This window comes from Beauveria bassiana, assembly GCF_000280675.1.
Source record: "Beauveria bassiana ARSEF 2860 unplaced genomic scaffold BBA_S00013, whole genome shotgun sequence".
NCBI classification, from domain to species: domain Eukaryota; kingdom Fungi; phylum Ascomycota; class Sordariomycetes; order Hypocreales; family Cordycipitaceae; genus Beauveria; species Beauveria bassiana.
This window is the reverse complement of record NW_007930848.1, coordinates 304,505-326,249: the sequence shown is the minus strand read 5'-3', so window position 1 is coordinate 326,249 and position 21,745 is coordinate 304,505. Positions and strand designations below refer to the sequence as shown.

The window sequence follows — 21,745 nt, the reverse complement described above, 5'->3', positions numbered from 1 at the left end:
GGTATTATAAATGACTACTACGACGACGGGCGGCATGTTGATGCATGGCAGCGGTACCGCCCTCGGTTACCGCCAAATACGGAATTGCGATGGAGTTGTCGAGTTGGCAAATTGAACGCGATCAGGGGTACACGATTAAACTTTGCTCGAGGCATGAGCAATTATTCAAACATCTGCCCTGTGCGTTTCGCATCGTACATTCGTCGCGGTAGAGTTTTTTTTCGGTCGTTTTGATCTGCGACCGGGTCACTCGCTGACTGAATCAGCGTTGCCCCTTTAGATAGTCCCATAAGTAGGTACCTAAGTACGGATAAGTAGTCATCGCTGTATAGACGGCAAAGGCTGAATCAAACTGATGAGAGTATTCTTTTTCTTACCGCTGATGGAAAGTGGTCGCACAGCCTGCACATCATCGGCCAAGCCCAGGTGTCAGTGTGTATCTATTCAGTACGACCATTATTTAGTTAGTGAATTACGTGGCAAGTGGTTACCATAGTGCATAGTTAGGTAGCCTGCAGATATTTAGGTTGATGGGGAAGAAGAAAAAAAGCCACAAGAGGCGAGCGAGCCTGGGGGCCTGGACCTGATTAGAGGGGTCTTGGTTGGTGGGCCTGATGGGGATGGGACGGCGTTGTTGATAGCCTTGGAACTTGGAAGCGAGGCGCGACAAAGGCAGTGGCGGAGGAGAAGAAAGAAGACGGCGCCCAGGCCTCTTTTTCGTAAGAATAGGTACTACCGAATATAGATAAATGATAACTACCTAGGTAGGTACCAGCAGCAGCCCGATTTCAACCTATTTTTATTCCATCCTTACAGCGCCCGGCATACGCTACCAGTTCAACTAAATCCACTAAAAAAATGCTCTAGGTGCTGTGCCACCAGTCTAAAAACACACAAAAGCACCTAAAAGCACCTAAAAGGACCTAAAAACACCACCAGTGTCAAGCTACGTGCCACATTGGCCGTGGCACCGTGTCTTCTGCCACACGCCCACCCTCTCACTTTTTCCTGTTCATACTTTTTCCCTCCTATCCCCCCTCCCCCTTCCCTTTTCCTCCCTCCTCTTTTCACTCCTCCTTTTGCCCACACCTCCTCCTGTCGCCACGCGCTGCAACCTCCACGCCTCTACCTCCCTACCCGGCCTGCCAGCCCAGCCTGCCACCTGCCTGTCTACCAGCAGCCCATTCCAATTTATCGACACCCCCAAAAAAAGAGTCCACGCTCCAGGGGGTTTTCTTTTTCAACTCTCTTGCTCTGAATAACCGTGTTGGCTCGAGGTAAAAAGCATACCGTTTTTTATTCTGCCCTCGCAGATTCGCCTCGATTGCCGCCGTCGCGGCGCCCGTTTCTCGTTGCACCGCCTCTTGCAACCGCCGGTCCGCCACTCAATCTGCTTCACGAAATCCCTCGCCTTGCTGTCGTGGGCTCGCCCGGCCCTATCCTGTCCCCGCCAACGCGGTCTGCCCGAGCGCTTTGGGTGGACGAAGACTGCCATCTGCACAACAAATTCATCGCTTGCTTCGCGTTGCTACTGGGCCTTTGCTCGATTTCATCGCCACGTGGGAATCGTTTTTCGTCCCGTCGCCAAAGGTGCCGCTCGCCCCAATATCGATAGCCGTTTTCGTGACATAGCCTCGCCTCCAGCAAAAAAATAAAAATAAAAAGAAACAGAAAAACAGGCTCAACCACGCCTGTAGTCTGGCCCGTCGCGTCGTACTCGCTCCTCCTCATCGACACGTTTCTCTTCGGCAACACACACTGCGTGCAAGATGTCGACACTGGGGCCGCCTGGCTCCAACGCGCACGCCGCCTTGAATTTCCCACAGGCTGGCCTCCGTCGCAGCACCGCCTTTCCGCCATCACACCCGAATCAGCCCAATAAGCAGTCGCCTGCACCTCACGCCGCCTCTCCTTACCAATCTCACGCCTACACGCCGCAGCAGCCACAGCAAGGCACATATCAACATATGTTCACCTCGAGTCAGTTGGGTGGTAATGTTGCCAATGGACCTTCACGCGCCCCGAATCCCCATGTTCCCAACACTCTTGCCGCTCAGCGCCAGCGCGGTGCACCCTCTCGTCAGCAGATGTCACAGTCGAACCCACCACCGATGCTCTTTCCCGGCTCCATGAGCCAGTCAATCCAGCACGATCCGATCCTGTCCCACCATCAGCAACAGCAACATCAACAACACCAGCAGCCTCATCAACAGCAACCGCACCAGCAGCAGCAGCATCCGGGACATCAGAGCCACCAGCAGCAAGGCCAGCACCAGCAGCACCCGCACCCCGGCCATCCAACACACCCTTTGACGGCTCACCATAGCCAACAGAGCCACCAGGCTCAGCAATCCCACCACCATCAAAGCCAACAGCACCAGCCTCACCCGTCCCATCAAAACCACCCAGGCCACCCCGCCCACCAGACTCACCAACTTCCCGCGCATCAGAGCCACCCCTTGCACCAGCCTCACCAGTCACTTCAGCAACAACAGCAGGCGCAGCAGCAGCAAGCGCACCAACAACAGCAGCAGCAGGCGCACCAACAACAGCAGCAGGCGCACCAACAGCAGCAGGCGCACCAACAGCAGCAGGCGCACCAGCAACAAGCGCAACAGCAGCAACAACAGCAGCAGCAAGCGCAACAACAGGCTCAACAGCAGCAGCAGCAGCAGCAGGCGCAGCAGCAGCAGGCGCAGCAGCAGCAAGCGCATCAGCATGCTCAACAGCAGCAGCAAGCACAGCAAGCACAGCAAAAGCAACAATCACAACCTCAGCCTCCGCCTCAACAGCGTACTCCTCAGCCGCAACCACAGCAGCAGCCAACTCCCCAGCAGCAACAGCAACCGGGCCCTTCGAGCCAGCAGCAGTCTTTGCAGCACCAGGCAAAGAGCCGCACGCCTCAGGCGCAACAGAACCATGCCACTCCTCAGGCTGCTCCCGCCCAGCTTCCACAACAGCAGGAGAACCACACTGTTGGGGATCTTGAGATGGAAGATCAGGGAGCGGCCGAAGATTCTGAATCACTGGATGCCAAGCTTCGCAACGATCCTTCGTTTGTGCCCTCGCAGCCTATGGGTGAAATGATGTCACCACCACCTGAAGGCGGCAGCTATCCCACACTTGAAGCCGTGCAAAAAGCCGTTCTCCGTTACTGTACTTCTGTCGGTTATGCTATTGTCATTGGCCGCTCAAAGAAGACGGTACCCGGACTTAAAAAGGTTCTATTTGTTTGCGACAGGGCAGGAAAGCCCCCAAGCCGTGTCAGCCCCGAATTTCGCAAGCGCAAAACTTCGTCTCGCAAATGCGACTGCCCCTTTGGCTTCTTCGCCATTGAGCAGCGCACGCAGTGGACCATTCGATACCGACCCAACCCGCAGCATCTGTCGCATAACCACGGCCCTAGTGAAGGGCCTTCTGATCATCCTGCTGCCCGGAAATTGGACAGTAAAATGGTCGCCGAGGTCAAGCGCCTTAAAGAAAACGGTAGGCTCGTTGACGCCGTTCATCTACAGACTCTCACTAACTGGAAAGCAACAACAGGGGCGGGTGTGCCAGAAACCCTGCAAGCTTTGCAAACTGAAAACCCCGAGTGTCACCTCCTTCCAAGGGACATTTATAATGCACGAGCTGCCATCAATCGCAATCCTACAAAGGTGGCTTCGGGCATTGCCGAAAATCGGCCAGCGATATACAAGACCGCACAGTCACCTGAGGATCGGATCCGCTCTGACTTGCGGCGTGAATTATCCAAGGCCCGCGATGATATGAAAAAGATGGAGGAAGAGAAGCAAAAAGAGATCGATGCGCTCAAGACCAAACTAAAGGAAAAGGAGCAGCTCATTGAGAAGTTTGAGATGTTTATCGACATTTGCAACGAAAGAGTCATGGTTCAACGTCAAAGACTGGCTGGACAGGAGCAAGGAGCCCCGAGCGGAAGCAACATGTTGCCCTGAACTATGATGGATTAAAGTGAAAGAAAAATCGGCAATGAGTAAGAGGAGGCCTGTCTGGAACAAGCACTACGGAAACATGGTTCTGCATGGTATACGGTAATTTGATCGAACCTTTGTCTAGTGTCTTTTACTCTTTCTCTTTTCTTTTGGTCTTGGCTGTATCAGCCAGGTGGAGTTTTCGGGAAATCCTTGGGAATGGATTTGATATTTATAAAGTATATACATCTTTACCGACAATGCGTGCGGAGGAAAGCCGCAAGTCTATGGTTGGGAAGATGGGAAGCATGAGTTGGCCGGGATAGGGTTCAGGTTTATATATGAAGGACGCTTGATCAGGCTAGTTTTGTTTTATTCGGCTTCCAAGCCGAGGAGTATCATTGCCGCGGAGAATTTGTTTATATTTTACTTTTTCGGATCGTTTACAAAGTGAAAGGTGTACTTATATCTTCTCCGGCTTATGTAGCTGAATGGCTGATATGACTTGTATTGGAGGGCCGAATACTTGACATCTGATGTACCCCGTACAGGTCATGCAATGCTGTGACAGGTGTGTGGCGCACGACCAATTGATCAGTTGGGCCGCCGCAGCCTGTCAAGCCACAGTCCCCAAACCTAGGTAGGTAGGTACCTAGGTAGGTAGGCGAGCAAGCAAGGAGGTACCTACAGGCTAATCTGTACTTGCGTGACGGCGCGATGCAGGTCGCGGCCCCCCACTGCAAGTCGCGTACCTTGCCGCAGCCTAACGGGGTCTGTCCAAGCTCGGTACCTGAATTCCCATCTACTTGCTGTCTAATTTGGAGTACCGACCTTGCAGCAGAAGCACACCCATCACACCTCACCTCCATTTCCAGCATCGCACCCGGGCATAACGCAAACATCCTTCTTCTAATACGTCTCCTTCTTACAGGCGCAAACCGGTCTTTTTCTCCCACTGGGCTGGATCTGTGTACCGAAAGTTCACCATTTTCGTTCCTTTCCCTTCTTGCCGTTGCCTTGCCCCAGGCGCGGTACCGATACCCCGTTTCGTTTACAACGCCCCTGAGATTTTTGACCTGCCCAAGCTTCCCACTTTGTTGGACGACGCGACTACTCTCCAAGTATTACCTCGCAAATCATTTTCGTGTCGTGTTTATGCCAAACATTGCCACGCTTTACTCTTGAATTTCGACCCCCGATAGAACGCGAGACAAGCTCCACCGGATATGGTCCGTTTGACGCTTCACATTTCGACGTAGACTTTTTTTGCATCTCCCATCACGACAACGACCTGACTTGTTGCGGCAACCCCCTACTCTAATACGCCGCCATGGAGGTCTCGTCACCACCGCCGCCGGGACTTGCCTCCAACGGCCTCTCGTCGCCGGCCCCTTTCCCGACCATCGAGCCGGAGCGCGTGCTGGACCATCTCGTCGCCGTCTGCCAGGTCGCCCTCGGCGCGAGCAAGGAGGAGCTCGAGCAGCCGGGCAACCTGCTGAGCAGCTCACGACATGCCGAGACGGTGGCTCGCTGCACGCGATTTGCTACCGAAAATCAAAATGTGCTCTACATCCAAAAGGACGTTGCTACCTCCTCTGCTGTTGATGCTGGAAGCGACGTTGCTGGTGCGTAATCTAGCAAGAAGCTCGCCAGAGACCCCTCAAACGAAGAAATCGACGAAGAAATCGAGCTGTTAGCTAACTTGCCGCCTGGAATAGTTCCCTCCTCATTCCACTACACACTTACGACTGAAATCACATCGTCTGCCACCACCGTCGCCTCGCTCGTTCTACTAAAGTCGCCGCAGCCCATCGACCCGACTCGATCCCTCACATCCCAAATATTCATCACAAATATGCCTGGACCCGCTGCCCTCAACGCCGCAGTTGGAGAGCAGGGCACCAGCATTTCTCCATGGGAGGTCCTGCATTCGCAAGTGCACCATGCCCTGGTACCATACTTTGACGCAAACACCAAGAGCCAGCTAGCCGCCAACGGGCTGCGCGGCCGTGCTGATGTCGACGCCAAGACTGGTATTCCCGTCACTAAAAAGAGGCTCAATGACCTGGAGCTCAGTCTCCTCCATCTCCAGCAGAACGTCGACATCCCCGAGATATCCTTGACCTTCCACTCCATTGTTCAGAACGCTCTCGAAGAAGCCGAAGCTCGCCATGGCCGACCCTCCATCGATTCTATACCGCCCACATTACTTCAGGACAGCACATTTCTCAACCGCTTACAGGCCAATGTGAATACATGGATCAAGTCGATTCAGGGTGTTACCAAAATGACCAAAGACCCCTCGTCTCCCACCAATCAAGAGTTTAGCACCGCCAGCCAAGAAGTCAACTTTTGGTTATCCATGGAATCGGCTTTGGAGGGCATTGAAGGACAGCTTCGCAGTGAAGGTGTTTTGTTGACGCTTGAGATACTCAAGCACGCCAAGCGTTTCCAAGCGACTGTTAGTTTCACTGCTGATACTGGCCTCAAGGAAGCTATGGACAAGGTGCAAAAGTACAACCAGCTTATGCGAGACTTCCCCCTGGATGAGCTTCTATCTGCGACATCCCTCTCCAAGGTCCAGGAAGCTATTTCCCAAATCTTCAACCATCTCACCAAGAAGTTGAGGATTTGCCCTTACCCGATCCGCAGAGCGCTGCCGCTGGTCGAAGCAATCTCTGCCGATTTGGACGACGTGCTCCACCGACTGCTCCCTGGCATGGAGCTGGTCAATCTCGACTACCAGCAGTTCCAGACAATCATGCACACATGTGACGAAATTTTTCATACGTGGGAAGACAACATCAAGGATTTCACCAATGTCGCTCGTGAAGTAACCCGCCGCAGAAACGAAAAGTTTATACCCATCAAGATTCACAAGAAGCATTTGGAACTCGAGTCACGTATCAATTATGTTAGCACCTTTCGTGATAACCATGAACAGCTCCAGCGCACTATTGTCAATGTTCTCGGTCCCAATGCCACCATTCCTGGAAGTACAGAGACAACTACCACAAATGGCATCGTGATGGAGGAAATGGGTGATGTGGACGCTGTTGAAGAGGTTCAACAAGCCTGGGAAGCCCTGCAAAATGTTGATCTCTTGGACGTCACTGAACAGGGCAAGGAACGCTGGGTCCTGGCAGAGAACCTCTACAACGAGCGCACGACGAGAGTAGAAAACTCCATCATTGCACGCCTCCGTGACCGCCTCGCAACTGCTAAGACGGCAAACGAAATGTTCCGTGTCTTCTCCAAGTTCAACGCGCTTTTCGTGCGTCCCAAGATTCGCGGCGCCATTCAAGAGTATCAGAACCAGCTCATGGATCATGTCAAGCAGGCCATCAACGGTCTCCATGAGAGGTTCAAACAGCAATACGGTCACTCGGAAGCACACGCAATGGCGCAGCTGCGTGACTTGCCGCCCGTCTCGGGTGCCATTATCTGGGCTCGCCAGATCGAGTTTCAGCTGGACGGTTACATGCGCAAGGTGGAGGCCGTTCTCGGTCCCGAGTGGACACTTCACGCGGAAGGCCACAAACTCCAGGAAGAGAGTGAACTTTTCAAGCACAAGCTAGATACAGCACGCATTTATGAAGCTTGGCTTGCGGATGTTGGCCGTCGTAAAATTTCGATTTCTGGACAGCTCTTCGATATCGCTCGTGTTCGATCTGCTGGCGGTATTCTGGAGCTTGCTGTCAACTTCGATCCTCAGATCATCACCCTCTTCAAGGAGACTCGTAATTTGACATGGCAGTCTTACTCTGTCCCTCACGCCATCACCACTGTGTCCAAAGATGCCAAGCGTGTGTATCCCTACGCTGTCAGCCTCATGGAGAGTGTCAGAACTCTGTCTCAAACACTCCGTCAAATATCTGTCATGGGCGAGGAGTCTGTCCTTTTGAATGGTTATCGCAACGATGTCTACAAGCTTATTGCCGATGGTGTTCCTCTGCGATGGGAGTCTTTTATCAACTCGCATGAGCTCTTCTACACAGATCAGAGGCAGACAAGAGCACTGCTGCCAGGCGCTAACGACTATGGCCTTTCAAAGAATACGGAGAGCAAGCACGGAATGTTTATTCGTGGATTTGCGGCTGCAGTCTCTGTACTTCAAAGCAAGGCCGTTGCTCTGAGTTACATTCACACCACAGTGGAACAGGCTCTAAAGGAGTTTGGTTCATGCGACTACGACTCCTCTGCCTTCCAGTCGAGACTTGACACCATTCAGGCCGCAGTCGACCAGCTAAATCTGGAACAATACGTCAATCTCGAATTTTGGGTGCGAGATCTGAACAAGAAAATCCAGGCCGCCCTGCTTGACCGTCTGCACAGCGCCATTCAGTCGTGGGTCGCGGCGTTCGAGGAGGAGATACCTGAGGGCACCCGCCGCAAACCCCTTGCCGAGGATGAGACCAAGCCGATGGGACCGACGATGAAGCGCCTCGTTCTGGAAGTAGCGATGCGCAACCAAGTTATCTATCTCGACCCGCCCATGGAGTACGCCAGAGCTAGTTGGTTCCTACATTTACATGAGTGGCTTGGCATCGTCTGTAACTTGCGCAAGATCAAGGCTGCTCGTTACCAAATGAGTCTAAATACCACCATGACCGATGAACCTCGCTTTACTGATCTGCCTACCGAGTGTGCTGATACTCTTCAGCGTGTCTATGTGTCTGTCGAGAAGAAGTTACAGGAAATCAGTGCATATGTGGACAAGTGGCTGCAATTCCAATCTCTTTGGGATCTTCAGTCCGAGCAAGTTTATGACATGCTTGGTGACCATCTTCCGCGCTGGCTGGAGTGCCTGCAAGATATTCGAAAGGTGCGCACCACATTTGACACTCAAGAAGTTAGCCGTTCCTTTGGCCATCTTACCATCGATTACGACCAAGTGCAAACCAAGGTCAACGCCAAGTACGATCAATGGCAGCAAGAAATTCTCATCAAGTTTGCTGGCCGTCTCGGAACCCGCATGCGCGAAGTCAACGCCGATATTGAGAAGGCTCGAAAGAGCCTCGAGGGTCAGAGCTCCGACACCTCGTCCACAGCTCAGGCTGTTCAATTCATTACTGCTGTCCAGACCTGCAAGAGAAATGTGAAGCTGTGGGCTCCTGAAATTGATATGTTCCGTCAAGGCCAATCTACACTTGTCCGCCAGCGTTACCACTTCCCCAATGACTGGTTGCATATTGAGCAAATCGACAGTCAGTGGGAGGCTCTCAAGGAGATTCTCGAAAAGAAGTCCCGTGTGATGGAGGAGCAGTCGGACGCGATGCGAGCCAACATTATTGCCCAAGACAAGCTCGTCAGCGGACGCATTGCCGAGATTGTGGCCCAATGGAACGAGGACAAGCCCGTCTCTGGTACGATCCAGCCCGATATTGCTTCTGCTACGCTGAGTGGCTTCGAGACTCGTATTTCTGCCATACAAGAAGATTTACAGCAAGTCATCAAGGCCAAGGAAGCCCTCGACTTGCCCGGTTTCGCAGATACCTCTCTTGAGGCTACTTTGGAAGAAGTTCGCGACTTCCAGTCTGTTTGGTCCAACCTCTCCACAATCTGGGCCAATTTGAACGAAACCCGAGAAATCCTTTGGACAGCCGTCCAACCTCGCAAAATCCGCTCCAAAGTGGACGACCTCATCAAGAGCACCAAGGAAATGCCCAGCAGAATGCGCCAATATGCTGCATTCGAACATGTCCAGGGCATTCTTCGCGGATTTCTCAAAGTCAATCCTATTCTCTCTGACCTCAAGTCTGATGCCATTCGCGAGCGTCATTGGCACAAGATCTACAAGCAGATTAAGCCGCAGAAGCGCTTCTCTCCTAGCTCCATGACGCTCGGCGATGTCTGGGATCTGAACTTGGTTGCTACCGAAGCCATTGTCAAGGACATCATTGCCCAGGCGCAGGGTGAAATGGCTCTCGAAGAATTCTTGAAGCAGGTTCGCGAGACTTGGCAAAACTACGCCCTCGAAATGGTCAACTACCAGAACAAATGCAGGCTCATTCGTGGTTGGGATGATTTGTTCGCCAAGTGCAGTGAGAATCTGAACTCCTTGCAGGCCATGAAGCACTCGCCCTATTACAAGGAATTCGAGGAGGAAGCAGTTGCTTGGGAAGACAAGTTGAACCGTGTTCACGTCCTGTTCGATGTCTGGATCGATGTGCAGCGACAGTGGGTCTACCTCGAGGGTGTCTTTACTGGCAATGCCGACATCAAGCATCTCCTTCCCATTGAGTCTGGTCGCTTCCAAAACATCAACAGTGAATTTTTGGCTGTTATGAAGAAGGCCAACAAGACACCCTACGTGCTTGATGTCCTGAACATTCCCAACGCCCAAAAGTCTCTTGAGCGTTTAGCCGAGATGCTAAACAAGATTCAGAAGGCGCTTGGCGAATACCTCGAGAAGGAGCGTGTGTCCTTCCCTCGGTTCTATTTTGTTGGTGATGAAGATCTTCTCGAAATGATTGGTAACAGTAACGATACTCTCCGTATTGCCAAGCACTTCAAGAAGATGTTTGCAGGTCTCTCTGGTCTTGTTATGGATGACGAGACAATCATCTCTGGATACACTTCAAAAGAAGGTGAGGTCGTCAAGCTGAAAAAGGAAATTTCTTTGGCACAGACGCCGCGCATCAACGACTGGCTTGCTTTGCTCGAGGGTGGCATGAAAACTAGCCTTGCCGAACTCCTTTCAGAGGCTGTGGATCAGTACACTCCCCTCTTGCAGTCCAGCACCATTGATGCTGCAGCGCTCCGCAACTACATGGAGGAGTTTCCCAGTCAGATCGTCGTTCTCGCTTCTCAGGCTGTCTGGACTACGGTTGTTGAAGAATCTCTTGCCAACGGTGGCCAAACTCTCTCCGACATATTTGAGCGAGAGGTCCAAATTTTGCGTGTGCTTGCCGACACTGTTCTTGAGGAGCTGCCCGTTATCCTCCGCAAGAAGTGCGAACAGATGATCACCGAATGTGTCCACCAGCGAGACGTAATTGAGAAGCTGGTTGCTGCCAAGGCGGATTCGCCTACACACTACCTCTGGCAGCTCCAGATGCGCTATATCTACACACCTCAGGGCCCTGCCCTTGAGCGTCTGCACATTAAGATGGCCAACGCCAAGCTCAACTACGGCTTCGAGTATCTCGGTGTACCTGACCGCCTCGTTCGCACACCTCTCACAGATCGATGCTTCTTGACCCTGACCCAAGCTCTGTGCCAACGTCTTGGTGGTTCTCCTTACGGACCTGCTGGTACTGGTAAAACCGAATCCGTCAAGGCGCTTGGCGTGCAGCTCGGTAGATTTACCCTCGTCTTCTGCTGTGATGACACTTTTGATTTCCAGGCCATGGGCCGCATCTTCCTCGGTATCTGCCAAGTCGGTGCTTGGGGCTGTTTCGATGAGTTCAACCGTCTTGAAGAGCGCATTCTGTCTGCAGTTTCGCAGCAAATTCAAAACATCCAACTTGGCTTAAAACGCGGCGGCGAAAACGATGACTCACAGATTGACCTCATTGGGCGTCAGCTGCGCGTCAACGAGAACACTGGTATTTTCATTACCATGAACCCTGGCTATGCAGGCCGTTCCAATTTGCCCGACAACTTGAAGAAGCTCTTCCGCAGTGTTGCAATGTCCAAACCCGACAAGGAACTCATTGCCGAAGTCATGCTGTACTCTCAAGGTTTCAACCAAGCCAAGAAGCTTTCCAAGCAAGCTGTTCCGTTTTTCGACATGTGTGCCAAGCAGCTCTCCAAACAAGCGCATTATGATTTCGGCCTACGTGCGCTCAAGAGTGTTTTGGTCAGCTCTGGTGGTCTCAAGCGTGCTCGTATCACTGACAGCAATATTGGCACTGGAGAAGTCGTCGAGCCCGAAATCATTGTGCAGAGTGTCCGCGAGACCATTGCGCCGAAGCTCATCAAGTCTGATGTCGACATCATGACAAAGATCGAGGGCGAATGCTTCCCCGGCGTACAATATGTGCCGGCTAACCTGCATGCTCTCGAGGAGGCTATCCGTGCCATCGCAGCTGAAAGACACCTGGTCGTTACTGACATTTGGATGACCAAAGTCCTCCAGCTGTACCAGATTCAAAACATTCACCATGGTGTTATGATGGTGGGAAACTCTGGCAGCGGAAAATCTGCTGGTTGGAGGCTGCTGCTCGACGCTCTTCAGCGAGTTGAAGGCATCGAAGGCGTTTCTCATGTCATTGACTCCAAGGTCATGTCCAAGGAATCTCTCTATGGTAATCTCGACTCGACGACCCGCGAGTGGACTGACGGTCTATTTACAAGCATTCTGCGCAAGATTGTTGATAACCTTCGTGGAGAAGATTCCAAGCGCCACTGGATCGTCTTTGATGGTGATGTTGACCCTGAATGGGTTGAAAATCTGAACAGTGTTCTCGACGATAACAAGTTGCTCACCCTGCCGAATGGTGAACGTCTGAACCTGCCATCCAACGTCCGCATCATGTTTGAAGTCGAGACCCTCAAGTACGCCACTCTGGCTACCGTCTCTCGTTGCGGTATGGTGTGGTTCAGCGAAGAAACTGTCACGCCCAGCATGGTCATCACCAATTACCTAGAGTCTTTGCGCAACGTGCCATTTGAGGATCTTGATGAGGACAATGTCGCCACCGGTCAGAGCGCTGCCAAAACGCTCGCTGTGCAGAGCCAAGCTGCAGACCTTCTACAGGGCTATCTGGAAGGTGATGACTTCGTCATGCAAGCCCTCGAAAAGTCTGAAAAGTACAACCATATCATGGAATTCACTGTTGCTCGTGTGCTCACTACCTTGTTCTCTCTCCTCAACAAGGCTGTCCGCGACATGATTGAGTATAATGGCCAGCACTCTGACTTTCCTCTCGAACTGGAGCAGATCGAAGCTTTCCTCCCCAAGAGACTCCTACTTGCTCTTGTGTGGGCCTTTACCGGCGACTGCCCCCTCAATGATCGCAAGTCATTTGGTGACGAGATTTGTGCATTTGCCAACTTTGGATCTCCACCCCTTGATGGCTCCAGCTCACTGATCGATTTTGACGTCAACCTGCCCAAGGCTGAGTGGAACTCCTGGCAAACCCAGGTGCCCACTATCGAGGTCAACACGCACTCCATCATTCAAACCGATGTTGTCATTCCTACACTAGATACTGTGCGCCATGAAGACGTTTTGTATTCTTGGCTGGCTGAGCATAAGCCGCTTCTACTGTGCGGTCCTCCCGGTTCTGGTAAAACAATGACCCTGTTCAGTGCCCTTCGCAAGCTGCCCAACATGGAAGTCGTCGGCCTCAACTTTTCCAGTGCTACTACTCCCGACCTTCTGATCAAGACTTTTGAGCAGTACTGCGAGTACAAGAAGACCCTGAACGGTGTTGTGCTTTCGCCCACGCAGATTGGACGTTGGCTTGTTGTCTTTTGCGACGAAATAAATTTGCCTGCGCCGGACAAGTACGGGACGCAGCGCGCCATTTCCTTCCTTCGTCAGCTCGTCGAGCACAACGGTTTCTGGCGCACCTCGGACAAGTCGTGGGTAACTCTGGATCGCATCCAGTTCGTTGGAGCTTGCAATCCGCCTACCGATGCCGGGAGAACGCCCATGGGCGCAAGATTCCTTCGCCACGCCCCTCTTATCATGGTCGATTATCCTGGTGAGCTGTCTCTCAACCAGATTTACGGCACGTTCAACTCGGCCGTGCTCAAGATCATCCCCGCCCTTCGAGGTTATGCCGAGCCGCTCACACAGTCCATGGTTCGCTTCTATCTGGAATCTCAGAAGCGCTTCACACGCTCGATCCAGCCACACTACGTGTACAGTCCTCGTGAACTGACGCGCTGGGTTCGTGGTGTGTATGAAGCTATTAAGCCGCTTGAGACTCTGTCAATCGAAGGCCTAGTACGTATCTGGGCCCACGAAGCTTTGCGCCTATTTCAGGACCGCCTCGTGGCTGAAGACGAGCGCAAGTGGACCGAGGAATCAGTTCACAAGATTGCCTTGCAATATTTTCCTACCATTGACGAGGAAAAGGCTCTTGGAGGACCCGTGCTCTTCTCCAACTGGCTGTCAAAGAATTATATCCCCGTCGATCGTGAACAGCTTCGAGAGTTTGTCAAGGCTCGTCTCAAGACTTTCTGCGAAGAAGAGGTGGATGTTCCTCTTATCCTCTTCAACGACGTGCTGGAGCATGTTTTGCGCATTGATCGTGTTTTTCGTCAGCCTCAGGGCCACTTGATCCTCATTGGTGTCAGTGGCTCCGGAAAGACTACACTCTCACGCTTTGTCGCCTGGATGAATGGTCTCAAGGTGTTCCAGATCAAGGTCCATGGCAAGTACTCTGCTGAAGACTTTGACGATGATTTACGTGAAGTCTTGCGCCGCTGCGGCTGCAAGGGTGAAAAGATTTGCTTCATCATGGACGAGGCCAACGTCTTGGACTCGGGCTTCCTTGAGCGCATGAACACCTTGCTTGCCAACGCCGAAGTCCCTGGCCTATTCGAGGGTGATGAATATGCTGCTCTGATGACTGCTTGCAAGGAAGGTGCTCAACGCCAAAACTTGCACCTGGACTCTCCGGAAGAACTGTACAAGTGGTTCACCCAGCAGATTGTCAACAACTTGCACGTCGTCTTTACCATGAACCCGCCCGAAGATGGACTCTCTTCCAAGGCTGCGACGAGTCCTGCCCTATTCAACCGTTGCGTTCTTAACTGGTTTGGAGACTGGTCCGATCAAGCACTATTCCAGGTTGGCCACGAACTTACCCAATCTATTGACCTGGATAAGAGCAATTGGTCTGCGCCTGACACAGTGCCCGTGGCCTATCGTGGCCTCAACATGCCGCCTTCTCACCGCGAGACTATTGTCAACTCAATGGTGTATATCCACTACTCGCTCGCAAGATACAACGAGAAGCTTTACAAGCAACAGAAGAAAATCACGTTCCTCACCCCACGTCACTTTCTGGACTTTGTGGGCCAATACGTCAAGCTATACACGGAGAAGCGTGAGGATCTAGAGGAGCAGCAGCGCCATCTGAACGTCGGCTTGGAGAAGCTCAGAGACACAGTCGTCAAGGTGCGCGATCTTCGAGTCAGCTTGGCTGAGAAGAAGGCACAGCTCGAGCAGAAGGATGCGGAAGCAAACGAGAAGCTGCAGCGCATGGTTGCTGACCAGCGTGAGGCAGAACAGAGAAAGAACACGTCATTGGAGATTCAGGCTTCATTGGAGAAGCAGGAGGCTGAAGTTGCCTCGCGAAGAAAGGTTGTGTTGGAGGATCTCGACAAGGCCGAGCCTGCCGTTGAAGAGGCCCGGGCCAGTGTCAGCAACATCAAGCGTCAGCACTTGACTGAAGTACGTTCGATGAGTAACCCACCGCAAGGCGTCAAACTTGCTCTGGATGCCGTCTGCACGCTGCTTGGCCATAAAATCAATGACTGGAAGGCTGTCCAGGCCATTATTCGCAAGGATGACTTTATTGCAAGCATACTCATGTTCGACAATGCCAAAATGATGACCAAAGCCGTACGGCAGAAGATGCGCAACGAATTCTTGTCCATCCCCGATTTCACCTTTGAAAAAGTCAATCGTGCCTCCAAGGCGTGCGGCCCCCTCGTACAATGGGTCGCTGCTCAAGTCAACTACTCGGATATCCTTGATCGCGTGGGGCCCCTAAAGGAGGAAGTTACGCAGCTTGAGGAGCAGGCTCTGCAAACCAAGGCCAATGCCAAGGCTGTTGAGAATAACATTGCAGAGCTCGAGTCCAGCATCAACACATACAAGACGGAATATGCTGCGCTCATTAGCGAGACACAAGCGATCAAGGCGGAAATGTCCAAAGTTCAATTCAAGGTTGACCGCAGTGTCCGCCTGCTGGACAGTCTGTCCTCTGAACGTACTCGATGGGAGGAAGGTAGCAAGTCTTTTGAGACGCAAATCAGCACCTTGGTCGGCGACGTCCTAGTTGCTGCTGCATTCCTCGCCTACAGCGGTCTGTATGACCAGCAATTCAGAAAATCCATGATGGATGACTGGCTGCACCAGCTCTACCTCTCTGGCATCCAATACAAGTCGCCCAATCCGGTTACAGAATACCTTTCAAGCGCGGATGAGCGCCTGGGCTGGCAAGAGAACTCCCTGCCAGTGGATGACCTCTGCACAGAAAATGCAATCATCCTCAAACGATTCAACCGCTACCCATTAATTATTGATCCCTCTGGCAGAGTAACGGAGTTCTTGCAGAAGGAATGCAAGGATCGTCGGTTGACTGTGACTAGCTTCCTAGATGACACGTTTACGAAGCAGCTTGAATCCTCGCTTCGATTCGGAAACCCCATATTGATCCAGGATGCTGAGCATCTTGACCCAATTTTGAACCATGTCCTCAACAAGGAATATCAGCGCACTGGTGGCCGTGTTCTCATCCAACTCGGCAAGCAGGAAATTGATTTCTCGCCAGCTTTCAAGCTGTATCTCTCAACCAGAGATCCTTCGGCTACGTTTGCCCCCGACATTTGCAGTCGTACCACGTTTGTCAACTTTACCGTTACGCAAAGCAGCTTGCAGACGCAGTCGCTCAACGACGTTCTCAAGTCGGAGCGTCCTGACGTGGATGAGAGGCGTTCTAACCTTATCAAGCTGCAGGGCGAGTTCAAGGTCCATCTGCGACAGCTAGAGAAGCAGCTTTTGCAAGCTCTCAACGAGTCGCGTGGTAACATTCTGGACGACGACAATGTCATTGAGACTCTAGAGACACTCAAAAGAGAAGCGGCGGAGATTTCCGCCAAGATGAGCAACACGGAAGGCGTCATGGCCGAAGTGGAAGAGATTACGCAGCAATACAGCGTCATTGCCCGAGCTTGCAGCGCTGTTTTCGCTGTGCTCGAGAACCTCCATTACCTCAACCACTTTTACCAGTTCTCTTTGCAATACTTTTTGGACATTTTCCAATCTGTGCTCCACAACAACCAGAGCCTCGCCAACGTGACAACTCACAATGAGCGACGAGATATTATTGTCAAGGACTTGTTTGTCAATACTTTCAAGCGAACAGCTCTCGGCTTGCTGCAAAAGGACCGCGTTGCCTTGGCTCTCTTGCTCGCGCAGGCAACCCCGTACAAGATGGACAAGTCTCTACTCGACATGGTTCTGGACAAAAGATTTGAAGGACGCGATCTGTCTTCAAATCCCGACGCGAGAGACGATGCCTTCATCGAAGCGAGAAAGATCGGTGCGCTAAAGGAGCTCCTCGACGGAGTAGCAGTCTCCGACTGGGACAAGTTCTTTACCGAAGAGCTTGGCGAGAATGCTGTACCCAAAGTCTGGAGCGACAGTGCCAATGGCATGGACCAGGCGCTGCTTGCGCTCCTGCTCGTCAAGTGCTTCAGAATGGATCGTTTCGTGCCTTGTGCGGAGCGCTTCGTCGCACAAGTGTTTGGAGCGGAAACGTTTGATATCGTGGAAGATCTCAAAAACACGGCCATGCAAGTGTCTGCTACGCTGCCTGTAGCTCTTGTTTCTACGCCTGGATTCGATGCTAGTTACAAGGTGGACAATCTTGTGGAGAGGGTCGGAGTCAAGTGTACCAACATTGCCATGGGTTCCAACGAAGGACTGGCAAGCGCCGACAAGGCCATTGCGGGTGCGGCTGAGACGGGATCGTGGGTTCTTGTCAAGAATGTTCACTTGGCGCCAACGTGGCTGCAAAGTCTGGAGAAGCGTATGGAGTCTCTGAATCCTCACAAGGACTTTCGTCTATTCCTGTCGATGGAATCGAGCCCCAAAATTCCTGTCAACTTGCTGCGTGCCTCACGCGTGCTCATGTACGAGCAACCCGCAGGTATTCGCGCCAACATGAAGGACTCAATGTCGTCGCTGTCGACGCGCGCCACCAAGAGCCCGGTTGAAAGAGCCCGCCTGTACCTGCTCATCTCGTTCTTGCACGCCGTTGTACAAGAGAGGTTGCGCTATGCACCTACTCTTGGCTGGAAGGGTTTCTGGGAATTTAATGACAGCGACTACGAGTGTTCTGCTTTCATCATTGACACGTGGCTAGACACGGTGGCTGGCAACCGCACCAATATTGCTCCGCAGAATATCCCATGGGACATGATTTGCTACCTGGTGACGGAGACGTATGGTGGCAAGGTGGACGACGAGGCCGACTTTGCCCTGCTGCGCCAGCTCGTGCACCAGATGCTGACGGCCGCGGCGTACGATGCAGATCACAAGCTGGTGGACGGCCCAGACGGCGGTTTGACGGTGCCGTCGGGAACGAGCCTGCAGGAGTTTGTCACGTGGGTGCACAACCTGCCTGAGCGCGAGCCGCCGACGTATCTGGGTCTGCCGGCCAATGCAGAGAAGCTGCTGCTGGGTGGGCTGGGACGCAGCCTGGTTGAGAATGTGAGGAGCGTGACGGAGATTTTGGATGAGGGAGAGCAGTTGATGGCTGATGGATGAATGATACCCCGAGACGGCGGAGGTGTGAATTTTATAAGATTGTAATTGGGTTCCTTTTGTCACTTGGCATTTTATATACATGTACAATGAATGAAATATTTTGTTACGTTATCCAGGTTGTGCTGTGCTGTGCTGTGCTGTGTTGTGTTGTGTTGTGTTGTGCGATGCGATGCGATGGGTACCTTGTTTAAAGAAGTGTTGTGTGGTACGAGGACGTGTGAGGGAGTGGAGAAGATCGGGGAGCGGCCGTTATATCGTGTCTCCACAAGTCCGGGGAAGCGTTGCGTGATAGGACCTGAGGGTGTGTGTGATGGGCTCATCGGAAAATTAAAGATGCGTGTAATAAGCTCGTCGGACAATTCGAAGAGAGGGTGTGTGGTTGTGGAAATCAGCTAGTGAGCTACACACAAATGTTTCTGGAGGGTTAGATGGAAAAAGTAGTTTGAGGGGCCGAGGTGCGCCGAGAACGGTAAATGCTGGGTTAGGGCTCGCTTGGCCAAGTACAGTAGAGATTGGAGGGCAGTGATGGGGAATGGGCATCTTTAAAATTATTTAGCATCCAGCATCTGCAAGCTCAAAAAAAAATGTGAAAACAAACATCAAAGACTGCTCCCATGTGTCTGATGACGTTTGGGTTTGGTGGGGTCATCAACGTCAAACTGACGTCTGAGATTGTGTGTGGTGGCGACGAGATGAAGAGCTGAGGGCAGCCACAAAGAAAAATATTGGTGCTTACCGCTCGACATCGGCGATGAGTCCGGAGCCAAGGAAGAAGGAAGAAGGACGCGTGTTATACTTTGGGGTACATGTGGCTGCAGGAGATACGGTATTTCCAAGAGGTTGAGAGGAGGAGAGGGAATGCGTACCCGGATTTAGTGGAAGCGGTGCATGGGCAACGGGGAGAATTCGACCAAAGCAGGGCGAAGTTCTGGGGGCAATTGAAAAGAAGAGAGGGAGAGAAAGGTGAGAGGGCAAGAGGGCAAAAGGCATCGTTAACGGTGACTTGGGACCTTGATCAATTGTGGCTTGAAACATTGCCAGCTCCTAGGCCTAGTTGATTCATGGTTTGCGTTTGCGCGTCCGGGGGCCCCCTCTGCTGTGCGTTGTGTACCTATGGAGTACATGAACAATTGTATGTGTATGTACGGATTTAATGGGCGGGGGCGAGAGGCCTCTTCTTTTTTTTTTTGTCTGTTTCTCTTCAATCTTGCGGTAATAATGCGACGAGGAGCTTTGTAACCGAGGCAGCTATGAAAAGAAACAGCAATAAAAGGCGAAATGTAACGCTGTCCAAGCTTTTTTTTTTTTTTTTTTGCCCAGTCAGTTCATTCATGCATGCATCATCATGGGTAGGTACAGAATGATTGTGGTAGCTAAAATAGAAAAGTAGCGGGGTGGAAAGGGAAAAAACAGGTGATGGACGACGACTTGCACAGACGCGCAGGCCACCCACCCCCCGCTCGCCTGGGACAAGGGTTTGAGTGACCTTGATCGTTGGCGTGTGATTTGAGGACTGGACAGCTGCCGGCGGACAAGGGAGAATGAACTGTCGGTATTCGCATGCGAGGATGCATCGGGTCTGGGATATTTATTATATTGACAAGAAAAAAAGGGACAAGGAGAGATTGTTGTTTTGGTGATGAGCTGCCAGCTGCCAGCTGCCGACCTTGATGGCCATTGAGCTAGATATTCATTTACCTACCTACTACGTACATGCAAACAGGCAGTGACTGATTAATCAGTGATTGATGCCATGGTGCAACTAAAGCAGATAGGTATCCGTAGAGAAGGAAAAAAAGAAGAATGCAAGGCAGGAAGTACAGCTTTCACTAGGCTACAGCGACGATCCAAGCTACTGGCTCGCAAGGCCAACAAAATAAAAATACGACGTCATCCAAGGTCCAGACCATGACCATCCCATCCTCATCCGGCTCCCTCCCGCGCGCACCCAGTCATTAATAACCTGCCACTGCATCTGCACCACCTCCTCACTTTTTTCTGTGCTCTCCCCTCTTTCTTGCCGCCCTGTTTCTTTTGCCCCCCTCCATCTTCCATCCTTCATCCTTCATCTTTCATCATTTTACTTCTTTTTGCATCGTTGCATCAACGAAATAAGAGGCAACTCATCGTAGTTGCTCTTCCAACCATTCTCCGGATAACTTGATACCTACCTAGCTATTCCTCTTACACGCTGCTCACAGAGTTAGCTAAACGACGCCACAATGGCCAACATCAACCGCTGTATGCCTTGACGCGAAGGAAAAAAAAAAAAAAATTTCACACGGACAATCATGGGAAAAGCTAATCAATCATTCTCATCAGACAATCCCTTTAGCCGGCGCGAGTCGCACTCGACTGCCGCCGTCACCACCTACAAGGTGCTCACTCTCCTCACCTGGGCCCTCTCCGTCTTCGTCTCAGTCTGGTACACGTACCACGGCCGCATCTGGGACATCAACTACCACCACCGGAGCGCCTTTACCATGAATTCTGTCATTGCCTCAATCTTCTGGTGCGTTTAATCACCACTCCTATTTCGTTCACACTGCTTGAAAATAATTAATCCACTAACGAGTTCCCCAGGATCGTCCTCTTTGCCCTCCAGGTTGGCTACGTCGGGCACCTCTTCTCTGGCAAGCCCGAGATTGTCAACGCCGCCTCGAGCGTCGGCAGTCATTTCATCGTCAACAATCTGCTGCACGCCCTCTTTGTCTACCTCTTTGCCCGCACTCATTTCCACTGGGCCGAGGTGGTGCTCATTCTCAATTTGATCAACCTCGTCTCGCTCTACTTTCGCCACAACACGTACGCGCGCTTCATTCACGCCCCCGTCGTCTCGGGCCCGCTCGCATGGACCTTTGTCGCCATTTACTGGAACGGCGCCATCATGGTGCCGCACCAGGAGAGCTTGGTGGCGCGCGTCTTTGCCAACATCTTCATCTGGTCCCTACTCGCCTTTGGCCTCTTTTTCCTCGGCGTCTACAATGTAAGTTCAGCCCGACTCATTGGCCGTCTTAGTCAAGTCTGTCGAGTAAGCGGTGTGTTGACATTTTTTTTCTTTTCCAGGATTACACCATGAGTTTTTCGCTTTCCGTCCTCGCTGCGGCCATTGGTGTGGCTCAGTTTACCCGACACATTATCGCGCTTCAGTGGATTTTTGCCTTTACCATCATGGCCATCCTCTTCCTCGCCACTCTGGGTGTCGCCGTGCCCGTCTGGACTGGCCGTGATATTCGCTGGAGAAAGCGCACCGAGGTCACCGATGCCGAGCGCGCTCCTCTTCTCAACGAGTAAAGATGCAAATCGACCTGAAAGGGATACCTCCAACCCGAACCACACTGGAAAACGCTGT

At 52.1% G+C, this 21,745-nt stretch overlaps 3 protein-coding genes across 3 annotated transcripts; all 3 read left to right on the top strand.

The window, feature by feature from the left end:
• Window positions 1–1,769: 1,769 nt before the first annotated feature.
• Window positions 1,770–3,956, top strand: BBA_05214 (transposase-like protein; the record flags this gene model as incomplete). Its single annotated transcript, XM_008600311.1, has 2 exons — window positions 1,770–3,486; window positions 3,544–3,956. The coding sequence occupies 2 exons, from the start codon at window positions 1,770–1,772 to the stop codon at window positions 3,954–3,956; spliced, it is 2,130 nt and encodes a 709-aa protein (XP_008598533.1).
• Window positions 3,957–5,262: 1,306 nt separating this feature from the next.
• On the top strand, window positions 5,263–18,393 carry BBA_05213 (cytoplasmic dynein heavy chain; the record flags this gene model as incomplete). The annotated part of the gene is made up of 2 exons (XM_008600310.1): window positions 5,263–5,557; window positions 5,651–18,393. 2 exons carry the CDS (start codon window positions 5,263–5,265, stop codon window positions 18,391–18,393), a joined length of 13,038 nt encoding a protein of 4,345 aa, XP_008598532.1.
• A 2,222-nt stretch (window positions 18,394–20,615) lies between these two features.
• BBA_05212 (ATP synthase F0) lies at window positions 20,616–21,687 on the top strand (the record flags this gene model as incomplete). The annotated part of the gene is made up of 4 exons (XM_008600309.1): window positions 20,616–20,634; window positions 20,716–20,905; window positions 20,977–21,379; window positions 21,460–21,687. 4 exons carry the CDS (start codon window positions 20,616–20,618, stop codon window positions 21,685–21,687), a joined length of 840 nt encoding a protein of 279 aa, XP_008598531.1.
• Between the last annotated feature and the right edge of the window lie 58 nt (window positions 21,688–21,745).